A 15,638-nucleotide genomic window follows, 5' to 3' on the forward strand; every position below is an offset into this window, starting at 1 on the left:
CGGCCCCGGCGTGGGCAGAGCCACGTCTGCTTGAAGAGGTTATAGAGGTGCAGTAGGTACCTGAGGCCACCAATTACGGTACAGCCCCATAACCTAAAACCTTGATGAAATGTATTTTCTGCCTAAATTACTCGGTACGGGAGCGTGTCTCCCTGCAGCCTAGGGGGAAGGCATGCCCTTATGCACCGCCTCTGCGACACCGCAGCTCCCAAGCGCGGACCTGGCAGCTTGCTGGTCATGGAGCCAACTTAACTGAACTTAAGGCGCATCTCTACTTGCGATCTGTGTCTGAACCTCGTCCTTCCAGGGGACTGCCAGGTAGGAGGAGGCTGGTTTCTTCTATCCACCTTCCTGTTCCCATCCCGGCTTTCGCTACCAGAGCTCCCCAGCAGCAACCAGCTTGCACTGTGGTTTGCAGAGGTGAACAGACGTCTCTTGGAGGAGAAGGGGGATGCCTTCATCCACAGGCTGACACGTCAGAGCTCGAACGCAGACCTCGGGATGCCTCTGCGAGCCCTTTACTCTCACAATATTCTCACTCATGCGCTTCCTTTGCTCCAGCCCAGCAGAATTACGGGTGCTTTTGTCACAGAATCGTCACAGAATCATTAATGTTGGAAAAGGCCTTTAAGATCATCAAGTCCAACCATCAACTCAACACCACCATGTCCCGAAGTGGTCGGGGCACAGCAGCCATCCCACAGGACTGGAGAAAACGGAGCTTTCCAGTAACAAAACCAACTACACTGGGAAACTGCCCGGATCCCTCCTCCTCCACCCTTCTCCTCTTCCCCCGGCCACGGGGTCTAATGCACCTCCCAACCAAGGCAGCCAAGCCCTCGGGGGGGGCTCTGTGTTGGCTCATGCTTGGTCCCGCTGGACACCGGGGCCCCGCTGCTCATCACAGCTCCTCGGGTGACTGGGGCCCCACTTTAGTTGCTACCCTGTACGCAGGGGTTGAGGGGAGGCTGCAAATCCCGTAGGGGAGGGCTCCTTCCCCCGCGGGCTGGGGCAGGGAAGGGCAATAGGAGAGCACCCACAGCTCTTGTGCTGACGTAGGATAATGAGAAAAATACTGGGTTTTTTAACACTTTCCTAGGTGGTTGTAATGACCGCACCAGAAGCTTGATTTGCTTTCTTTTTAAGAGAAGCTGGGATTGTTATTAAGGTAGTATCAATGCAAAAGATTGCCTTTTTAAAGAAGCAAACAAACTCTCCTAACCTGCACTGCCTGCAACAGTGAAGATCTTTCAACTAGAAACCCTTTGAAAATCTGGAGGGTTTTTTTCTTTGTTTAAATAATGTGAGTCATTTTTATATTTTGAATTTCAAATGAGTCTGAAGTTTCACATCTCAGAAGAATGCTTAACTCTTCAAACACTTTCCCATTGATGCTTTTTAATATTTCTTTCCAATTCTTATGTCAGGCTTTTGTAAGTCCCTTAAAAAAGCTGAACACAAAATACCAGCAGGTGCCACAACCCCTATCTTTAAGGGACTTTTTGCTGAACTAGGAATTGGCCCTGGCAAATGAACTTCACTGTACTTTGGAAAAATCCATGCATTCAGCCAGCCTTGGCAGTCCGGATCTCCTGCTGCTAAACAAGCACAAGGAATAGGGGAGGAGATTAATAACACTTAGCAGCGTGTATTACCCTGCACTGCATTGCTGCCCAGCGTGTGCAGCTGAACAGAAAGACTCTCACCTCTTTCAAACAGCTTTTTCTACGGGCAAAAGTGATGGTTTCTTATGCATTTATGTTCTAAGTGTGAGTCAGCTCTGAAAGCAAGATGAGCTGGTCGGCAATTTGTAAGATGGGCATGTCTACAACATTGCTTTAATTAGTTTAGGGAGCACAGTAAAAAAAAAAAACAAAAGAACCACCAACCAACCACATGGACCGGAGAGTTGGGGCATACCATAAATGCTTAGCTAAAGTAAACAAGCGAGGGTGTGCTTACAGTAACTTGCTTGCGTAGCCATGCCTTTTATTAAGATACAATAGAAATCCTTTCAGTCCTGCTGTCAGTTTTGAAGCTGGCTGGAAGCCTGTTATAGTGGCTGAGCCTGTATCTCTCTTTGCATGATCAAAGTAAGCCAAAAGATGACCTGTCCTATGCTAAACTCATTTATTAAAATACTTCAGGCTTAACTTGTTAAATAGGTTATATATGAAAATAGTTTTTGCATTTCTTGCATAAGGAATAGCTGTTCTGTATGAAGCAGCTTTACACTAGTACGCCTGCAGTACGGTTAAGGTGCAGTTCTGTAGAGCAGACAGCTCTGGGATCAAGATCAAGTCGGTCGGAGTATCTGCACGCAAAATCACTGACTTAATCAAGTTTACTTGAAATTGCACTTCTTCTCTAAACCATTGCGAGTGAGACTGGGGCAAAAAGAAACCAGTCTCTGCACAGGCTGTCCTACGGGGGCTGGGTTCACGCAGAGGGTGGTCTCAGGATGCTCTCAAGCTGAAACGGGTCCCTGCCCTGCCCCGAGGATGCCACTGGGGCATTGCAACGTGGGGTGGAGAACACGCCCCTGGGGCTGTGTGGCAGGACAGACACAGAGACGGGCGGACACATGCACGTACAGGCACACGACTGGACTTGGGCTGGGAGCGGGCAGCACCGGCCAAAGCGAATCCCAAATGGCTTGCCCCGGCCGAGTGCTCGCTGCTAGCCATGGGGAGCTGCCACGGGGTGTGAGGAGGAGGAGGAGGCAGAGGAGGAAGAGGAGGAGGAGAAGGAGGAGGAGGAGGAGGAGGAAGAACAGAAACAAACTTACCTTGTGAAACTTTGATGGTGAACAAAAGGAGGCAAAGGAACATGAAAGAAAGAGAGAGGGAGAAATGTAACTGTAGACGATATACCTGAAACGCATGGAGAACCAGAAAAGAATGAATAAATTGGGGTTGCAGAGTAAACAGAGAACAGCTGCTCTAGCATCAGACGCTCACACCAGGGCTAAACATTATTTAAAATCCTTGTACTTGAAGTGGATCATTTCATTTGGGGCTGCTTGTTTAAAGAGGATGGGGGAATCCTCATCTGCTTTCCAGCTCATCGGTCCCAAGCCGGACAGGCTGGATGGACTAACACCTCTGAGCGATGCTCCCACAAACACTTTCCTCCGTGATGTTGCTATTTCATGGCTTTGACAAAAGGGGAACCACTGAAGGAAGGCGGCAAACAAGACATCACGGCATACCAGATGGCACATGGCAAACCGTTCATGATCCGAGAGCTGGGAAAACTACACCTGACAGCTTTTTGGCAGTTTTGCTGCCAAATTTGCTTATGCTCACAGATAACTCTCAACCGCGGCGTGCCTCAGCCTGGCTGGGTGCTGCAAACCCTGGTGGTATTTAACATTCCTACAATATTTTAAGAACTTACCCTACTGCGGCATTTGGTAGGAAACTGAAAAAAAAGGGTGTGTTAACTCCTTTCCTCAGGCGTTTGGGGGACAGCTCTATGTAGATTTAAAAAAAAAAAAACATAATAGGTCTAAGCAGGCAATTTGTCTTCAGAATTTCCTTCATTTCATGAAGCTGTTTTAGGATGTTGCTTTCTTCCAAGTCTCTAAGTGCTTTCTGCTCCCTTTCCTTCCCAGGGCAGCTGCTTTACCTGCCCTAGCAGCGTCCCTGCAGAGAAGAGAGGCTTGGTGAAGCTTTCCAAAGTCCCTCGGAGCCCGAGCGTACGGTAACCATGCAATCACCTGCTGCTGCTTCTGGCAAGGTCTGAGCGCTGTAATTAGCAAAGGAGTGACAAGTGGACAGCGTGATTAGAGGTAATTTCTTACCACTGGCTGGCAACCAGTGCCTGAGGGTCAGCTGCCCGCGGCAGAAGCGGGGGCTGCAGCAGGAGCCCCCGTCCTGCGAAACCACAAGCGACGGTGCCTTTGCTCCTTCGTGGGCGCAGCCAGGCAAGTCACCCGTTCGGAGGCCAGAAGCTGAGCGAGGGCTTCCTTCAGAAGCCAGGCTTGACTTCTTGGCTGCGTCCGTTCGAGGCCAAACGATGCCTGGACAAACAGTTCCTGACCTCTGTCCCCTGTGCCACCCCGCTGTGACGTTGCTATATTGATTTCTGCCGTACTTCTGTCAAGAAATGGCACAAAACCTTTTATAAGGAACTCGGAGCAGCTCGGGAGTTCCTGGAGAGGCCGCTCCTCTGCGTTCGCTCTGCACGATGCAGCTAATGAAGACGTGTGCTGCGTGGGCTAGGGGCAAGGTGTGCCTTCAGCAGAGGGAAACTTGCCCGGGAAGCCTTAGGAGGCTCGTTTTCCACTCGGCCTCGGCCAGCTAATTAGCTCTGTTTTGCCTCAGCTCCGTGCCTCGTCCCCGCAGCCGTGCCGAGGAGCTCGAGGAGAGCACGCGCGGCACCGCTGCCCAGCCACCACCAAGGGCAGCTGGATATTTGCAGTTGGCAAGGGGAGAGCCCAGATGGGGTTTTTTTGCAAGAGAATGAAGTCTTTCCTTTTAATCCACCTTTGCCTTCAGACAGCAGGTGAAGTGAAGGACGGTCCCCAAAGCCATGTGGCTGCTTGAAGAAGGTATTTGTGGCATTTAATGGGGCCAGCTGGCAATTCATTTAAATTAGCAAAGAAAATGCCCCGTGCCATTGTGCTGCCAAAAATAATTAAATGTGGCAGCAAAACGGCGTTCGGTTCATCTTCCTTCTGGGACATACCCGCTAAAGGGCACCTTACAGGAGACGAGGGCTGGATGGGACCTCCCAAGGTCAGTCGGTCTCTTCCCGTGTCCCACCTTGCTCCTGACACGGGTGTCCCTGCTCTTGGGGTGCTCCAGTGGACAGAGAGGGCAGATCCTGCCACAGCACCTCTTCAGCATTTCTACCTAACGGGGGGGAAAACCCCTCATTTCCACACAGATCTCTCCTGCCGTTGTGTAAGTCTGTCTTAGGCTGAACTGCTGGCCTCTCGCATTTACTAGCCCGCTGAACCTCTTCATTGCCTGCTGTCTCTCAGTCCTCTGGACTCTCTCTAGGTTGTCCACATGAAGTACAGCCTCCAAAGCTGGCCACAAGCCTCGCAGCAGCTTTACATGTGCCGAGAGAGGTGAGGGGACCAGTTAACGTCCTACAGGCTCCGCTCCTACCTGCCTGGGCAGTGTTTGTTCCCTCCACAGCAACGTACTCCTGTGCAGACCGTGACTCACCGCAGCCACCACGTCCTCCTCTGAAAAACGAGTTGTTCCCTAGCGTGTATTTATGCCTTTGATTAATCCTTCCGTAGAGTCTTGGACTTGTCTCTGCTGAGTAGCATTTATTTTTTTCAGACCGTTTCTTCGATTCGCTTGAATCCGGTCGCTGCCCTGACTGTGCCTGCCAGCCCTGCGGCTGCCGGTGGTGCCGGGCTGGTAAGCGCCTTCTGCGGTCCATCACCAAGCCATGAATGAAAATACTGAACGGAGCTGGATTCAGGAGGGACCTTTCACCACACCTCTCCTTATATCTTTCCAGTTTGGGAAAACGCATTTAGAGAACAGTTCTCAAAGTGCATTTTCACCCAGGCCACGTCTCCCTGGCTTGCTGGTAGGAATGCCTGTGTCTCTTTATTTTCTAAATGCATGCAAGTCACTTGTTTGATTACCTCTTCCAGGAACTGAAGTATACGTGACTGGCCTGTAATTCTTCTCCTTTTCCCCTCATTAAAGACAGTACGACATTACTGCCAAAGCCCTCCCCCTCAGAGCAGGCTCCCCCCTTTTAACAGCTGAGAATTAGCGCCAGAAGATGAAAAATTGCTCTGAGCCTCCCTAACTCACCCTCCCAGCTCTCCATCAGCTAACAGGCAGGCAGGCCCCGATCCAGGGAGCGAGGCACTCGTCTCTCAGGGAAAGCCGGAGCGGAGTCCCCGAGCCCTGGCTGCGTCCCCCGCTTCTCCTCGCTGCTAGCCCCCATCAGCTTAGACACCACCCGCCGTGCCCTGTCTCTAGCCCATCAAAATCGCACGGCATCCTCACAGGGACGCGCGGAACCGGCAATTCCAAGGCGAGGAGGACCAGAGGTGGGCAGTAGGTTCATATTTTTTTAGCTGTTTCCCACCTGCGTGCAGATTCAGGTTGCAAGGGTGCACAGGTTCTGTCCAGTGCGTCAAATAGCTTGTTTGCATGCAAACCAAAGCAAACTGTTCCCTGGCAGTGTTTTTAAATGAAATGTCTTATATTTCTTGCATTTGAAACATTGTTTCCTTTTTAAGTTTTGTGGATTTTTTAACATGAAAACAAAACGTGAAAAAAACAAACCATTTTGGGTCTGAAAGGGCTGTTTGATCCAGCTGGGAGCAATTGATCACTTCTGTTCTTTGCTTTGTTTGAAAAATGAGTTTTTTCTTTCATTCTCCATCAACCAAGAGCTGCTTTATTTAGCCGTTATTTTCTCGGCATGGTAAGTAAACTTAAAGCCGACCTACTTAATGAGACGGCAAGAAACTGCCAAGGGCTGCAACTTGTCAGATTATATATAGCTGGTTAACCTAAGACACGTCGACTCCTCTTTCCCAATGAAACGCTGCTGCTGTGGCCAGGGCCCTCTTGGTCGGAGCACCCCACCACACGCTGCTCACCTCCCAAACTGGTGGGGTCCAGCCAGGTGAGGGGAACAGCTTCGGGGAGATACTTCCAAGCTGCATGGTTTTCCCCAGCAATCAAACTGGAACACCAGTAAGACTTTCCTGAGCCCCAGCCCCTCTACCCAGAGGACACACATGAACAGGACTATGGAGAAAAGCAAGTCACGGTTTCAGCTGTAGCTCTTCATCTGGACAGATGCTTTCCTGCCTCCCCCCACAACTGCAGAACGGGGTCCTGCCAGGCAGCGAACCTGCTGTCCAGCAGAGGAATCGCAGAAGAGCATACGGTTACGAACACGTAGTTATGGGATTACACACAAATTGGGCAGGTTCTTAAAGACACGTCACAGATGTACACCGACTCACAGTTTATCCTCAGAAATAACTTGGGCTACCCCTGCTCTGCGAGTACATCTGAGAGGAAACTTGGCAGGTGGTTTTGCAGGGAAAAACGAAGGGCAGTGCTGCCTTTCTCCCAAGGAAAGCCTTTTGCCTCGCTTACGTTCAGGTTTTTAATATCCATCGTTTGCTCTGCATGGGGATTGCCCTTAACACAGCCTGCGAATTGAAGCTGGCTCAGAAACTAGCAGGTGGTTTGGTGAGAGGGTTTAACCCCTGGGTTTGGCAGCTGAAGATGTGCACTGGTTTCCTGCTGTTTTGTTTTTTTTTCAATTTCATCCATCTTTATGTAGGTGCCTGGCAATTTCCTGAGATCCTCTCTCCTCCTCCGTCACGCAGCCACAGATGTCATCAAGCAGAGATGACAAAGTGGAGCCCTCCAAACCAAAAAGCAAAAGCTGCTGCTAAGATGTTCTCTGCAGAAGCGCTTGCTTTGGGAATGGCCTGCCCTGCCAGCCTGAAGGATCTCAGACCTGTTTGCTTGGGGGCAATGCCCACCAGCCTCTGCCAGCCTTTGGAAATGGAGTCGTGTCTTGCAGATGCAATCAGCACCCTCAGTTGTGGGCTGCTTCTGGCTTCGGGGGTGAGGCTGTCACCTTAATTCTCTGCGATATGATACAGGTGGTTGATACGATACAGGTGCGATACAACTTTCACACCAGTAAAAGGCTTTAGCAGATAAAGTTACGGAGCCTGTAGTCTAGATCGGTAATATATACTAACTGGGTGACTTAAATGAGGTGTGTTTAAAAAAGGGTTCCTCTCCTCTTCCCCTAGACTAATGTTTTGGAGGCTCCACCAGGGAAATCCTTCTAGGAGTAGCTAAACAGTCCTGGTCAGCCCAAGAACTTGGTGTGAAACATGAAAAAATGCCTTTGGGTAAATGTATTCTGGGGAGGAAGGAGAGGGTCCAGGAGAGTCGTCAGGGTTTTTCTGGGGACATCTGGCCCTGTGTGCTCCCTGGGAGCAGAACCGGCCTCGCAGGAAGGTCTCACTAACTGGGGGGATGCAGCCGGATTCGCAAGGGAGAAAGGACTTTCTTGTTCAACGCGCATGTGGATGCGACCTGAGCAGAAGGGGCTCCAGACAGCAGAGTTCACGGTGCTGGGGGGCCTCACCCCATCCTGCACTTTTCATTTTATGAAAGGGAAAGGAAGGTCCTAACTCACGTGGTGGGATGGGAGGCTCTTCCAGATGTGTCACAGGGCCCATCCCAACTGTCTCCCAGCAATTCCTCTGCCTACTGTGTTTCTCATGGACTTGCAGAGCCCATCCTGTGGCTCTTCTTCCCTACAGTGCAGCCCAATGGCTTGCAGGGGCGTTAGCTGGGACCCAGTAACACGGCCACGGAGGGGAGAAGTCGGGGGGGGGGGCGTGAGCGCGCCTGAACTTACTTGCGAGAATGACCATGTCCATCCCCCAAAATATACTCATAATCCAGCCAACCATCACAATCGCCGTCAGGATCTGAATCAGAGCAGCCGCAATGTTCAGCCAGAAGACACAACACATGTGCCTGTCGGGGAGGTCAGTCCGGGCTCCGCACAGCACGGTGAAAGCAGATACAAACGTTCCTAGGGAGAGAGCAGCAACAAAACGCCCAGTGAAAGCCACGGCTTCGTGCCAAATTCCTTCCCTTAGAGCCGCTTCTCAAAGCATCCCACTGCTTGTGCTCCCACTGCAGTGCTGAAAAGCTGGAAACACTTTACAGGAGGACAAAGGGAGGCACAGCCATGTCTCACTCGAACATGCTACTGTCTCCCATTGAACTACACCAATGCATATACTTGAAAACCAGGACAGAAAAAATATTCTTTGGGTTTTGGCTCCTTCCCCCCACCCAACAGTAACCGCTTATGCACTGTAGGCAGTTTACAAAGGAGTGCTGTGTGTTTGTGGAAATACCTGTCTACCTTTCTTCTCCCTGGTGGCTCTCTCTTGGGGAGAACCTTTACCACAGAGAAGCTCTAAAAGGGAAAATTGCACCCAGAGTTAGAGCAGGACTGGCTCTAGAAAGCTGTACAGGTTGCTATTCACAAGTACTGCTCTAGAAGGAGCACGCACAAAAAAACAGGGTTGATAATGTGGCACTGCATCTTTGCACAACGCTCTCGCCAGTCACAAGTTGCTACCCAAGAGCATGTTTTAGCAAAGCAGGAGAAGCTCAACCAGTGCTGGAGCCAGGTGACCTGGAGTTGCAGCCCTTGGCTCTGCTTGACACCACCTTACAAAGCTTGCAAACACCCTTCAGACTTCCGAAAACAATTCAGATGAAGGATCTTGTTGATGGATGAAAGTTAAAGCTGGGCAAAAAAACCCTACACCACAGCGGCCTTTACAAAGAGTCTTCCTGAATCTACCACATCGGACAAGCCTGATCATTTATTCGCAGCTGATGTCCTGGCCCATGGCTAGCTGAAACCCGCAGCTTGGGGAAGCCTTGTTTGTCCCACAACCAACCTGTAGAAATACACAGCATGGGCAAAGAGCAGAAGAAACTGTTTCTGACCCCTGTGATGTACGAGCTGTTGGCCAGGAGGTTCAGTCACCTGATCTAAGTACGTATTTCAACACCTCTTACCATTGTGAATTGTCTTTGGATTTTTTTAATATATATGCAGCATTGCTAAGGTAGGTACAAAGTTGTAGTGTGGCTTGCACTGGATAACGTAGTTCTGTGAATGATACCTTAATGAATGTCTTGAATTAAAAATCGTGCAGCACGATGTCCAGTGGTTTCTACAAAAATTGCCCTTTTTCCTAACAAAGGATGGAAGTCTGCAAATGTCCTGTAAGATGTGAATGAATGAGCTTATCTTCAATGCACACAAGTGCCTTGTTGAACTCAGGGGAAGGAGGGAGTCCCTTGGTTTGACTGAAGATGGGGGGGAAACAGTTTACACCCTTCCAGATGACCTCGTCAGAGGGACAGCAGAAGGATCTGGTTAGGAGCAAAACATCATTTCATCCTGCACTGCCAGGGAAGTGGAAGAGATAATCTCTTCCATTGCTGCCTCTTCTTCAAGTCACAAGGGTCACAAGGATAACAGGCAGTTAAGATGCCAAAATGCAGGGGAAGGCTGGCTACAGCCTATTTTTAATCTCACCATCCTCTGCAGGCTTCAACTCCAGCATCTTCCTAACACTCCACCAGCTCCTAAAACCCCGCTCGTCTTCTTGCCGCTGGCTCCATCTGATTTCGTACTCCCACCCGCTCCCTTTGCCGCACGCCGAAGCTGGGCACGGAGCAGCCGCGAAGCAGCACCGCGGCGGAGGGGAGTGGGTGAGCGCTGCCGGGGCGGCGGGAGCAGCCCTACGGCAGAGCATCGCTGGCAGGGAGAGCGGCAGCGTCTTCTCCCGCCCGAGAAATCCACCCCCCGGGCTCCATCCTCTGCCTGTTCGGCTTTCGCAGGCAGGGTTTCATCCCCATATCCACCAAAACGAAAGGGTCTGAGGGGCTGCACAGAGGAAAAGGGGAAATCGTTTTAATCCCAAAGGATGTTGTCTACGTCTCCCTGTTGCTTGTTAAACGAAAGGCTGTCTTTTGCTCTGTGACTTTGTCTTCCCTGTCTTTTGTCCCCCCCACGTGGGATTACGTGAGATCCCTGCCCCGCTTCACCTATCTTTTTCTTCCTTTGCAGTGTCTCCAAAGCAGACGGAAGCCTGGAATATTCCCCTGCGCTTTCTGAAACTGTTCTCTGCAAAGTTACACCACAGCACTCTCTGAGATTAAATATGGATTGAGGCAAGATCAGAAACTGGGTGTTTATGTTTTCCCATCAGGATGCGAAATCTTGCCAAATGGAAATGCATGTCTGTCTGTAAAATGAAAATGAAAATCTTCCCCTCTCGCCTTACCTTTAACTCTTCCAAGATGTGTTACAAAAAAGGTCGTAAATGAGCAATAATTCTTAAGCTACAGCTTCAAATCCTTCCAGTGAAGCTTTTAAGATTTTTACATCATTAGAGTGAGGTGTTGAATTAGCTAATTAATCCCCTAAATATCACAGTGACTAAGCTAATGTCTAGTCCCATTCAGAAGGGAATAAAGCAGACAAAGCAGTTAAGTGTCCCTCTCTGCACAGGGATTTGATACCGAAACTAGGATTAAAATCTTCTGAACCTTGGCTTACGATTCCCTCTTCAGGCCACTTGCCTACTCACAGGCGCCAATTCATTTTCCAATGCCAGTGCATTTTCTTTATTAATCATGATTAGCTAATCTTTGGGAGGTTGTTGGCATTTTTAAGTACAAGACTTGAGACATGCCAGCAGTCGTAAGATGGAAGTAGTTTCCCTCTAGTCCACATACGCTTTAAAATGTGAAGCAAAAGAAGGAGACTTAAATGCATTTGTCAAAGTAGATGAGATCCCCTTAAGACGCCATCCTCGCTACACATTGCCGAATATGGAAGCATTTGCAGCTGGAAGCAGAGAGGTGGAGAGGAGGAGGAGGAGGAGGAGCGCGCAGGAGTCGGGGGAGGGGGAGGAGGAGGAGGAGGAAGGCAAGCAAGCAAGCTGTATCTGCTGATGCCGCCTGGCTGCATCAGAGCCGGGGCACTGAACCATTTCGCTTCCTGACCAAGCATTCAGACGCTCGAAGGCTACAGCCTAGCAATCAGAAACTCGGTACGCAAGCTGCAGCTGGGAGGATGTTGGCCAAAGAAATCAGCTGCCCGAAAAGGTCTCAGCCTGTGAGTGTAACCAGCAAACACAAGCTGCTAACTTCGCAAGCAGATGTAAACTAAAATCCCCCGCAGCTATGCCAGCGTAACGTGAGATAAGTAAATCATATGAAGCATTTCTTATGTCCTCCCAGTGAAAAAGACCCCAAATGCAGTAAAATCTGGGATTATTCTACATGATGAATTAACGGGGCTTCTTTGGGGACAGAGGGGAGGCTGTGGAGAGAAGATGTCCCACGGTACCTGCCGAGCCATGCAGCCCATCGGCACCTGCAGCCAGCAGGTTGCAGGGGCTGGGCAGCGGGACGGGTGGGAGCTGATTTTTGAATGGGAAGCCCAGCTTGCTCTTTCAGCTCATCTCACCTCGCTTGGGGCAGCGTCAGCCAGCTGGGGCACCCACTCGGTGCTGGGCAAGGAAAGAGAGCCCCTGGGAGCCTGTGTTTGCTCTTGCCACCAGCAGAATCGGGGTATTTCTAGATTACACCAGTAAATATGGAAGGCTTTTTGTTTTCAACGGTTTAAGCCGTTGAACATGAAAGGGATGCGTTATCTGCAGGGCAACACCATAAAGAGAGAGACAAATGAGGGTTTTTTTGCCCTTTCTCTCCTCTCTGGTCTATTGTCACACAGGATAAAGTCCCCTCTCCAGTTTATGCCGATACCCTGGCAGCCATGGCCTTCCCAAGAGCATCACCTGCTGGTTCCTGGCCTCACAGCGTACACCAAAAATAGTATGAGAGAGGAATAGTTTAGTTTCCTCCTGTTAGAGGAAAAACTCCCACCCTGGAGAGAGCTCTCCTGGCTTATTACTGTTTGGGTCACTACTGGGGTGGAAGAAGACATGAGGTCAAGCCCATGGCCTGGCCTGAGCAGTGTCCTCTGTGCTATCCAAGTGCAGCACCGATTGTGTTATGGGGAATCTTAAACCACATGTGAGAAGTTTTTCTCTCCTATTTTTGCAAGAAAGCCTATCTTGGGCACTCCTGAAGGAGCTTCAGCCAGACATGGACCTTGACATGTTTCACGTGGAGGACCCAGCTGTGAGCAAACTTCTGATGGCACCTTCCCAGCCACGTCAGAAGCGGGAGCCTGGTTGGAGCCAGGGTGCAAACCAGAGAGAGATGAGGCACCGACAGCCACAGTGTAAGTAATATGAGCACACAACTTGTTAGGCGGTTTCCGGCTGACTACCAGATATCTGACACTTCACAACAGAAAGCATCTCTGCTGCAAGGAAATCACATCTGATGAGCTGCCCTGATACAGGTGGAGGAACAGCAGAAGCCCAAATTACTGGAGCCGGGGCAGCATGTGGAGCAATGGCAGGTGATGGTCCCTACCCTGCAAAAGCCTGGAGCCAGGGAGGGGCTGGGAAACACCCCTTCCTCTTCCCACAAGCTTGGAGGTCATGTAATATGTTTCCCTGCAGCACTGGGAGTAGTTGAGGCAGCGGGATGGTGCCTCCTCTCCCGTTCCTAGAGGGAAAAATGGGACCGTGTCATGACTCAGGAGCTGGAGCACAGCTGCAGGTAAGCACAGGCAAAGAGGGGAATGAAATTTGAGGTGTCTGTGGGAGCAAGGGAGGCTGTTGGATTGATGGTGGGAGATGTAGTTAGGGAGCGTGTATTTTGTGGGGATGAGACGTACCTGTGTAGATGTATTGTGTCAGGGGAGTGCTCTGTGTGGGGACATGTCTGATGTGCCTGAATTATTTAAGTAAAATGATTATTAGCTGTCATTAAACAGTGTTGGCAGGTATATGAGGCAGGTGGTGTGGATGTGCTGAAAATTCATGAGACATGCTGGTTCTTGCTTGTAGGAGTCAGAAAAACTGTGCGAGGAGGGTAGTAAGGATTGCACTCGTTTCCTCAGTATTACAGTGAATGTGGTATCTGTTGGTCAAGACATCCTTGGCTCCTAAGCGTCATTAACTTGTTTTTATACTCTAGTTTGAGCTGTACGAAGTTGTTTCAGTTGTGGAGGCCTCTCATCCTTGGCATCAATCCATATCCATATGCTAAGACATAGTCTTTGGGGTTACGATGAGAGAAGGAGAACTACTAAAACTTGCCTAAGAAAGGGCTATAGCTGTGCCTGCTGATGCTGAAAACCCTTCCCCTCTGCTTAGGTAGGTAGAGTTGGGCTGTGGAAAGGACACTATTAACACCACAATATAACGAAGTTGCAAAGGATTAACGCAAGCTGACTAGCTGCTTTAAGTTTCCTAAAGCAGAGAATTGGTTTTGTCTTTGCTTGATAACACAGATGCAAAGTAAAAACCCCTGGAAGTGTTCTGGCCAGTGCAAGTCCTCACCAGTGCTCCCCGTTTCCACCTGGCTGGAACTCACTAGGGCTTAGGTTGCATCAGAGCGAACCTGCCGGTTCAGGTGTTATCACCTAAACCCTCTGAGATAAGAGTGCTTTCTTTCCAAGTTTATCGCAGCTCTCTGAATAGAAAAGGCTGGTCCAGAAAGGTATTTGATGTAACCTGTGTGTGAACTACCATGGCTCTTGCGGTTTGTGAGTGTAGCGCTTTTGTCAGGGTCTCCACCGTGCCTCTTCTCACGGCCTGCTCGGGAGGCTGTGATTGCGGGCAGGGGACATGCAGTGAATCTCCCTGGTTTGCAGCAAAAGTGGAGGTGCGGCAGCCTGGGGGGTGTCCTCCCGCAGAAGCTGGCCGTTCTCAAGTACCGGGGCCCTGCTCTGTGGCCAGGCACGCTCCTTCGCCAGGAGGTGTATTCCCACCCAGTTTCCTCGGAGGCACTCAAAGCCAGCAACAGAAGATGCAAAACCACTCGCCGTTCAGCCCCCTTTGAAAATAAGTGCACGTAACCACAGCTGCACTCCCGAAGCTGAGCATCCAGCTGAGGTGTCCGCGGCCGCCTCGCACCGAGCAGCGTGGCAGCGCTGAAGAATGCACGCTGCTGCTCTGGGTCGGGGCCAGTCCTTACGCCGGGGTACGGAGGCCGTCATTTACACAGCAGTCCTTTACTTGTTAGCGGGTGCAGGACTTGTTTTCTCTTGAAATGTAAAGAACGCAGGGGCGGCAAGGCTGGAACGCAAGGCTGCAGCATCAGCAAGCTTTAGGTGCCTGGCCCAAGAGAAAAAGCAAGCCGAGGCCCAGGGGCATCCCCTACCTCCTCCCCCTCGTAGTCCATTCCAGCCGCGGCAGCAAGCCAGGACTCGGTGCAATTACCTGGTTTTCCTCTAGAAATAATGGTGGTTTAGGCCAACATCTTAAAAGCGTGGGTTTTAGGCCAAAGTTTGATTAAACAGCCATCGGCAAGCTTTTTTTTCCCCTTTCCAGTATCCGTACGGACTAAAGCCCACCCCTGCCAAACACAGTGCGAGGGGGCCTAGGGCAGATGGGTGGCTTTAGCAGCTTGAGGGGGATAGAAGAGCAGAAGCAGTGGACCGCTTAGAAAAGAGCAGGCTTGCTCGGTCCCAGGCAGCATCTCTCGGAATCGAAAATCTGAATCCCGCGCGCCCAGGCCAGGCCTAACGAGTGCTGCGGCGAGGGAGGAACATCAGCGACGTGCGGACGCTCGGCAGCAAAGCAATGGCCTGCGAAGGCCGGGCCCTGTGGTCGGAGGTGCGGGCAGGCCTGGGCAAGGGCAGCGGGAGCCGAGGGGTCGGGGAGGGAGAAGAGAAAGGGAAGGAGGAGAGAGTGGAGGCAGCAAGCGCGACAGAAGCTGGATGTTGCCATGGAGAGTAGCTCATGAATTCCCCTTCGTGGCCCGCTATTAAAAATGCTTGGTTTAGCTTCTGCCAGCACGTTGTTTTTATTCTCCCCTTCCTCATCGGAAGGATGTTCAAAGTGAATTCTGGCTCTGTCCCGTCCTTTTGGCTTCCCTACGGACAAAAATATACACTCGCTCGACCAGTGAGAGCTGGCGCTTGCAATTCTTGTCTCCACAGGCTTTGTTCCAACTCCTGTATATAGGATTAGCTTCCTAGTT

General features: G+C 50.7%; 1 protein-coding gene across 1 annotated transcript in view; it reads right to left on the reverse strand.

Moving 5' to 3' along the window:
• LOC104618563 (chromosome unknown open reading frame, human C1orf95) overlaps positions 1-8,568 on the reverse strand; it is a gene marked incomplete at its 5' end in the record, with an annotated part of 9,008 nt that extends 440 nt beyond the window's left edge. The window contains 2 exons of the mRNA XM_010284193.1: positions 2,789-2,797; positions 8,389-8,568. Of these exons, the coding sequence (XP_010282495.1) occupies positions 2,789-2,797; positions 8,389-8,568 (189 nt within the window). The remainder of the gene's footprint in view (positions 1-2,788; positions 2,798-8,388) is intronic.
• Positions 8,569-15,638: the final 7,070 nt, after the last annotated feature.

This window comes from Phaethon lepturus, unplaced genomic scaffold (assembly GCF_000687285.1).
Source record: "Phaethon lepturus isolate BGI_N335 unplaced genomic scaffold, ASM68728v1 scaffold27863, whole genome shotgun sequence".
Classification (NCBI taxonomy): domain Eukaryota; kingdom Metazoa; phylum Chordata; class Aves; order Phaethontiformes; family Phaethontidae; genus Phaethon; species Phaethon lepturus.